Source organism: Amblyomma maculatum, chromosome 1, assembly GCF_055883805.1.
Source record: "Amblyomma maculatum isolate TAMU_Amacu chromosome 1, ASM5588380v1, whole genome shotgun sequence".
NCBI classification, from domain to species: Eukaryota; Metazoa; Arthropoda; class Arachnida; order Ixodida; family Ixodidae; genus Amblyomma; species Amblyomma maculatum.
In genome coordinates, this window is record NC_139344.1 from 427,135,843 (window position 1) to 427,144,726 (window position 8,884).

The window sequence follows — 8,884 nt, forward strand, 5'->3', positions numbered from 1 at the left end:
AAAACTGCGCCGAAATAAACACACCACAAGTGTTTATTTCGGCGCAGTTTTTCACAGTACAAATATGAACCAACTAGCCCAAGAAACGGTATTAATTTTATGCTTTTCTTGAATTTTATGTAAATGTAAGCCAATTCTGCTTGGTCGCTCAGCCTGCAGTATGTTCAAAATAAATAAATAATAAATAAATAAATTATGGTCCACCTGCAAAGCAGCCAATTTCGGGGCGATCTGCGCGCATACAAGCTCAAGCGGCCTGAATTTTGACTGTTCCGCGCATCTCATTCTGCCAATCGACGCGACGACAAAACAGGATGTTATTTTTAGAGCTCGCGTTTTGTCCCCTCAGAGCACGAACAATAGCTAATGCGTTTTGCTTAACTACCTAGTGATACACAAGATTTCTGCGTGTTAAGTTAGCGTGAACATTCAGGTACTCTCAAGTGTCAGCCCAGATGTGTCCACATGAAAGATCGCTAGAAATGTCGAGGAAGACCGTGAAATGCAAGTGCACCTCAATATACCAATGTATGTACTCTAACAGCCTCTAAATTAAGAAGCTGCAACTAATCATTCTGGCCCGCGTATGCCATAGCTAATAGGCTAATAAAATATAAATATACAATACAGATATAAATATATAAATAAAATATATTTTAAAATATAAATATTTAAATGATTTATAAATATATAAAATATAAATAAAATAATAAGCTAATAAAAGATGAAGGAAAAATCAAGCAAAGTTTTATTGTTTTTCCGTCTTTTCCCCGCCACGTTTCATAGTGTAACGGACCATTTCAAGAAGCTTTATTTTTTTATTTTCGACGAGGTAACTGTAATTGGAATTTCTAACTTGAACAGCGTTCTTATGAAATCATTGAACTGATGAACAGAACGACTTCTTTTCGAATGCGGTGTGGGTGTCTAAAATAACTTTTTCTCTTGAATAGCGGTTGCATTGACAATTCATGGTATTCATATGTCCGAATTTTCGACTCGGAATGCCAACCTCATGCCAAGCTAGATTTTCTTCAGAGTTCCAACTCTCCACCATCTACCCTCAGATAAAGCTGTGCTGCACTCTGGTTAGTTCTAACGTAGACTATGCACATGTCCCAAGTCCAGAATCTTGCGACACCTTTTAATTGAGACATAGTTGCAGGATATTGTAAGATACTGTTATGCACATCTATATAGTAATGTTCTAAGATTCTAATGCCAGTTCAAAATTTGTTTTTAAATCTTTTTAAATGCCCTCGCAGCCAGCACCTATATACTCACCACGGGAAACAAGTGGACCAAATTCTAGAAAGTGAAGCCGCTGTGTACTGTTGTAAGGTACTCTTACCCTTACAAAAATGCATGTAGGGTTTCTATAGAAATTCGAAAGCGTTGTGTCAATACACGCTGTTGAAAGTCTGTTGATAATCGGCAACATCTTGGATGATGCAGTGTTGACCTCTTGTTGAGCGCTTATGAAATAGTGGCCCATGTGTTTCTTAAGAGCGCTTTTGGAATTCGCGCAACTGAAATTCTGTTGATTTCAGGCTCAAATGCTTCAGAAACTCTGCAAGTGACGCTTTTTGATTTTCTGCTACCTTTCCACTCCTGAACAACAGAAAATAGTACACGACCATCGGTTTGCCAGGAGCAGACACGGGGTGATTTTCATTAATGCAAAAGTAGTACAGTACATCTCCTAGCTGCGATAAGTCACCACATTCTATGTTCTGCCCGACCAATCAACAATCCTGTCTGATCAGTGCTGGTTAATGATAAGCATAGTGAGGCATAAAAGAACAAAACAGATCTTGATCTTTTAAGCCCCATTATACTTACTCACTCATTAACCTACACTAAACTGACTAAATTGTTGATTGATCGAGCAGAACATAGAATGTGTTGACTGACCGCAGCAAGGATATGTGCTGTTCTACTTTTGCATTAATGTAAACCACCTCGTGCCTGCTCCCGGCTAACCGTTGATCACGCAGCATTTTCTGTTAATCCGCAGCGGAAAGGGAACACAGAATAAAAAATGCGCGTTAATGAGAAAGAAAAAATATGCATCTTTGGTGAACCCATAACATGAGCTGGGCTGTTTATTTGCTTTATTTCAATTCATATGCAAGGTATGACGCCAGGCTATTCTTTGCGTAAAACGCTGATACGTCCGGGAACTCCTCGCATGTGATGCTGAAATAAACAATATAAATCATAATTAAGTTGCGGTATATACTAACTTAAAAATAGAGGAAAGGCATTTGTGCGCTGCTCCACGTAATAGCTCAAGAAATTTCTTGTCTAAAATGAGTTGTCACTGTCTTTCACTGCTTAGACGGCATCGACCGCCGCTTCCACAGCTCGGCAGCACTGCCACATCGTTCATTTCTCCCTGATAAACAATATATGCTGCCGTCAAAGATCCTATTGTGAATATAAATAGCAAAGTGCAAGTCACAAGCATTACTACCCAGAAAACTTGAAGCAGAATTACCAACTATAGGCACCAAAATGAGTGGAAACAAAAACAAACACTGCAAAAATGGTGGAGCTGCACAGATTCAATAATCCACAATGTGTGACAGAGGCATATTATGATCTCGATAATGTGTCCGTCTCAGCGCGAGTAGCGTATCGAAAGAGTACAGCACTGTGCCGAACAATCCGTCAAAAACGGTCACCTTGTAAAAGAAAGAAAATGTCGCCATCCCAACTGGCGTTCCATCGGCCCCAGCGTCCGCGTTAGAGACAAGCCTGGTTCTCTCTCTCTCCCTCCTTTTTTTCCGACGAGGCTGGCTTGCCTGCTAGAAATATTTACATGCTCGCTTCCCCTTGTAGCACACACTGTACAAGACTGGCACAAACACGAATAGGAAAAAGTAAAACTCTCACCAAAGTGCAGACGCTCCCTCCGCCCGTGCCGGCTTTTCGCCCAGAATCCAAAACGCCTGCGACTGTTGAACTTCTTAAACACGTCCTCCTTGCGCAGAAGCTGCCACCCAAGAGCGGATTCCTCCGAAGACTTAAATGCGTACGTTCGCGCTCAAATTTGAACAAAACGATCTTCGTGATAATCACCAGCGAAAAACCTACATACGGTGCTTCGCTCACAGTGCAAGATGCGACCACGGTGGCGGGAAAACGCCAACTGAACTGGCACATCGCCGCACTCAGCGTACCCGCGTCCGCGTGCAAAGAAAACAGGGCGCGGAAGAACAGCTTCGGTGAAAAGGGGGAGCCGCCGCCCCCGCTGCGCGAGCTATGCTGCAGCCAAGGTCATCTCCGTGAAGACAAACCACGGAGAAGGCAGAGAGCAGAGACCCAGAGGGAGCAACCCCTCCCCCCCTCCCCCTTTTTCCCCCCAGCCGACAGGAAGTAACTCTCGACCCTCCGGACATGCTGGCGCCGTTCGCGGCACGGGGGAAAGATGGGTGTGGACAGTAGCAAGGCAGTGGCCGAATGCTTCTTTGAAAAGACGAGTCGCGGATAGAAGACGCGTGTAATCCTATTTTTTTTTCTTTTTATTTCATACGCGAATGTTTTTGCTATGCGTGTTAACTCTATAGTATGCGTGGGATCAATCCGTCATTATTAGAACCCCTCAATGTTTAAAGTGACTTCATTTTAGCATGGTGTCCACTTTAAGAAAGGAAGGAAAAGAAAAAAATAACAGTTAAATTCTACAAAGACATACAGGATTCCAATACAGACTGCACCTCATTTTGCGGCAAAAGCTACGGGCAAAAATACCTAGGCTTGGGCAGAATGTCAGACCCTGAAGCATATATATAGTGAACTTTGCAACTGGTTTAAAAAAGCTTTGTCCTGCCCTACATGGTAGGTTCAATCTAGGATCCTGTTTGTTAGTATGATGACTCACTGAACTTGTTTTATGATAAATATAAAATATGTCCTACCACTAAAGTTACCTTCTGCGACATACAGAAGCTGATTCATTACGGATTCTGACTGACATTCAACGATGTATTTGCATTATTAGTGGAGGCTTTGCCATCATGAAGTTTTTAGGGCATATTTTCACTGTGTTGCGAAGCTTGAGCTAAGTGTGCACCGTTAATATGTACTTTTATATAACATGAACGAGCACGCAACTGCATGCTGCTCTTATATTTCCCTTTGCAGAATGTGGCCAATAGTTGATTACAAGTGAGACCAAAAATTCATAACGAAATTGTCACATCATGTTCTTATCATTTGTGCCTAAAACTACTTAAAAACATGGGTCAGCTTGAACAGTACACGCTAATTGTTCGTGAACGTTGAAAACTGACAACAAAAAGCACATAGAAAAAATAGCACAAAAAGTCTATTGGGTAGAACACAATGAAAATTCTGTGGGCCCTGTAAAGATTGCACTCAGCTGGGATTGAATGTCTATCGAAATTCAATAAATTCAAAAGGCGGTCAATAGTCCAACAATAGAGTTTCAAAACTCATTTTTGTAAGGGTAGACACACGCAGATGGGAATTGCGTAAGTTTTCAATAAGTTGTAAACAATAGTTTACGATTATTTGCGTTGCAGTGAGCATTTGTAACTACCACAAAAACAATGATGTTTCTGAAAATAATTTCAAGGCACTTGTATAATGTAAGGTATTTTAATGAACACATTGGTAGAAACTTTCTAACGTTTCGAATTTTGACGTTTCGAGCAAAATTTGGTTACGAAGTTTGTTCAGCGCTCACAAACAAAAAATAACGCTATGTTAGAAAACCGATGGGATGCATTTGTGTAGCTAGAAATTACAAGACTACCGAGAGAGAATCTGCAGGTATAAATTGGTTGGCGTGGAGCAGGAGCGCAATGTGTTCAAATATTACGTTCAGAAACGTTTTTCTGGCAATTTATATAAAATTTCGCTACACGTATGGGGCTCGAGTAAAGAGGGCTGAACTGTTGGCTTCGAAAACATTAAAAATTACCTCTCTCGATTTATTCTAGCAAGTACAGACAACGTAATATCTTCAAGTGCATAGGAATAACCCTCAACTTGCTAGCCATTTAGATAGTATCAGCTTTTATCACCATCAAAATCCCCTGTGCTGAAATATATTCTTTCCGTTCAGTAAGCATCTATCCATCCCGAAGCTATTATATATCATGAAACTATGTACGCCAATCTACTGCGCGGAAGTATAAAATGTAGGTTTTACATCTCAACGAGCCGCATCAATTGGAATTGTTTTTTTTTTATATCAGGATCATTCGAACACTACGTATTAATGCGCTACCATGAGAACTCTTAGCCGAACAAAAACCTTGCGGCGGCCATCTGTCGATGACCAGCCTCCAATAACGCAGAGAAAAAAAATTACAGAGACACCTAGGTGACCTAAAGAGTACAATGCGACACCAATAAACTCAACGTTGTTGCTACAGGTTATCTAAAGAGTGCAACGTTGCTGATGCACGCTCATTTGTCTGTTCACTTTTTTCACCGCATATACATAATGTTTTAACTAGAATTATTTGCACTTACGCACTGTGCGCATTTATACACCTATGCACTGAGTATATGTATATTCATTTCATCTTCATGCGTTTCTTCTATGGCCTTCCGAGTCGATTCGTTACAGAGTCACCGTTGCGCTAGGTATGTACCTAGACGTGAGTCTACTCCCCGGGACTGCAGATACACTAATTTAATAGTAGGTAGTGAATCCATGGCAAATGGATCTGCCCGACGCACGTCAAACCCCTATGACAAGTTAAACCTGGAAAGCGCATAAAAAACACACGGACAACAGCAAGAGACAGACACACGAGCTCGTGTGTCTGTCTCTTGGTGTTGTCCGTGTGTTTTTTATGCGCTTTCCAGGTTTAACATGCCTAATCAACTCGCCCAAACGCTGCCATTTATGACAAGCAGCTGCACATCGAAGCGGGGCGGCCGCAGCCGCCGAGAACACTATCTGTACTGCTTCCGTAGCTTTTTCTCGGTTGAGCGCTATATAAGCAGCTTGAAATGCGGTTTCCTATGACGATCGCCCGCCGTAACACAAAACAAATATTTTTGAGGCGGTTTAATAGGGCGTTTTCATGCCAACTGCATGAACTTGCAGGGATCAGATTGCACGCTCTGTCGAAGCTTTGCATGACGTGTGTCAGATAACTGGGCTATATAGAGAGCGCCTAGGTAAGGACGTTATCTGTCACACGCTTATCTATAATGATGCCGAATATTCTCGGTCGTTTATCGCGAACCAAACGGCTAACAATGTCATTTTTTAGGCGCGCTGTGGAACAATTGCAGCGCCACTGCAGGTTCCCTATAGTTTTGACTTCTGGAGCTTTCTTCACACAACCTTCTGACGTAATTGCACCCTTGATCAACGAGCAACTTGTAAAGTGACGTTGCGACACTATTCTCATCTCGACCAATCGGCTACTTTTGTGCGTAACGCAGTGCGCTAAATAGCATTATGGGGAGTCAAATGCTGTCACTTTAAAATCTCCATGAATAAGGCCTCGAGAGGCTGACAAGAGTGGAAATTTCTGCAAGTCGGTATTGATCAGTGACGTAAGAGAGAGCGCGAAACCAAGGCAACGGGCAAGCGATAGAAACACACAGGGGTTAACTTCAGGCTAAAAGAAATTCAAAAAGACCACGGCGAAAGAGGACCGAGCGGAACAACCAGAGAAAGAAAAAAGACGAGCGAAAAAAAAAAAAATAGGGTAGGGGGCAGGGGAGCCTACCGATGAAAGGTTCGCGGCTTCGTTTAACTCAGGAATGCTACCTCGCCTTTGGTCAAGTAAATTAAAGTGGTACAAGCAGTTATCTTGCACTGAGCGTTCTGCGCAGCTCCCACGATTTCACGAGTTCGCGTATCTCTACTATTTGCAACAGCTAAGCATTTATTCAGAAAAGGCACGACGCACCCGTTCTCCTCTCATTGGAGAAATAGATTACCCTCAGTGTTAGCCTTTATGTTGTTTTTGTGTTCAGGAAGCCTTTCTTTCAGCCACATGCCAGATTGTCCGACATACTACTTGCCACAAGTAAACGTCTAGTTGTAAACCATGCCCTCAGGGATATTTTTTTCGGTAGCGGTGGTATACTGCTGCTTTTAGGGATGTTTTACGTGATCAGAGTTCTATTTTTTTGAACAAAACACGTATTTTTTCTGGAGAAAAAAAAAAGAAGCGAACATTTTTCATCTTTTCCATTTTGTTAGGATTGTACGAAAGACAGTGAATGGAAGGGAAGGGACTGTTTTTTCAGTGATCTATAGTTCTCGCTCGGAAGAAACATTCCCGAAAAAGAAACTCAGCAAGTACGAGAGAAAAAAAAAAACGCGGAGAAAGTTATCTGTCATCCCTTACATTCATTGTCTTTCTCAGAATCTCAAGAAAATAGGAAAAAGGCAAATGCTCGTGTTGTTATTTTGGCCCTAAAGAAACTATTTGTTTTGCGCACAAGAACTCTGCTCACTCTAAAACCTGCCTAAAACCAGAAGTGTGCCATCCACCACCATGAGATTTGTTGAATGCATTGAGATGAGTGTTTACAACATCCCGCTTTCTCGTGGTAAACAGTATGTCGGCCAACCCAGTAAATGCCTCAACGAAAGGCTTTGTCAGCACAAAGCCCAATACAAAGAGATGCACAGGCAATAATCTAGCTTTACATTACAAGCAGCGCGGGTGCGTTCCTGCTCTAGATTAATGCTCAGTTGCTGCGAAAAACCGAGATAAACTAACTCATGAAATCGTGCGAAATGCACAGATCGCTACACGGCGAGATAGCTGTGTTGGCACCCGTTCAATTAAGCCGTCCAAAAGAGAGCTAGCCTTCCTAACCTTCACACGAAAAGCGGGCAAGCGAGAGTCATTTGACGAGCTTGTATTCAGTCATGTGGAAAGGCGGGAGATTTGAACCATCGCAGCGGAATAACAAAGGCATTGAACTATCACTCAACTGTGAATTCGGTCTATTCATCAACCCACCCAAAGCGCTTCCCGAAATCGGAGCTCACATGCTAGCTCTATCTCTCAACATAAATCACATTGGTCACACTTTGTGTCTCTCTAATTCTTATCGTACTGCACTGTTGCGGGTATACAAACACTTAAAAATGAATAATTTTGTACATCTCTTGAGCGCAAATATTAGAAGCAGAATGTTTGCTTGATAGCGAAAAATTCTCTGCAGCCAAAAATGCTCCTCGCCATTCACTCTTTCATTTTCAATTTTTTTCCCCCCGCGAAGAATGAAGCTTGGTGGCGCCCTCCAAAAGTTTCTCTTATATCCACCCTTGAAGCATATATACTGGTCGTTAACATCATTAACTAATTTGCGCTGCAATAGAGAATTACGCATCGCCTTACCTATCACGTAGTCGTACTGCTTGCGAAGCTGCCCCAGTTCGTAGTCCCTGAGTACGGGAAGGTCCGTGAACGGTACGTGGAGCACCAAATTGACGAGTGCCAAGAACAGGCCCAGAGCACCTTGAGGCGCCGCGCTTCGATGTAAGCCTTCCATAGCGACTAGGCCACAGCTACCTTCGTGCACACTGCCGTAGGCTGAATGAACGCCGCCTCCGTAATGTCACTGCTTTCACAACTGCTCGGGACTTCCTCTTTACGCTGACAAAGGGGGAGGAGGAGTAGCTATCGTCTTTTAAGTATCGGCTGTCTCTTATGCAGCAGAACCTGTTCGGAGCACAGCAGGCGCACGGTCTACATGCCTGTCTTTCATCTACCGGTGCAGCTACGCCGCTTTAGATTCACTGGGAAAGGGGAGGGGGGGGGGGGGGTCTGCACTACTCGCTCGACACTCGCCACCTGCTGTGCGACCTATTGAGCTCTCGCTGTAACATATTAAACTCTCGCAACTGAATTCCATTAACAATTAG

At 42.8% G+C, this 8,884-nt stretch overlaps 1 protein-coding gene across 1 annotated transcript in view; it reads right to left on the bottom strand.

Moving 5' to 3' along the window:
* LOC146209313 (glucose dehydrogenase [FAD, quinone]-like) overlaps positions 1 to 8,648 on the bottom strand; it is a 54,376-nt gene extending 45,728 nt beyond the window's left edge. Inside the window, exon 1 of the mRNA XM_084599448.1 lies at positions 8,358 to 8,648. Within this exon, the coding sequence (XP_084455574.1) occupies positions 8,358 to 8,511 (154 nt within the window). The 5' untranslated portion in view covers positions 8,512 to 8,648. The remainder of the gene's footprint in view (positions 1 to 8,357) is intronic.
* Between the last annotated feature and the right edge of the window lie 236 nt (positions 8,649 to 8,884).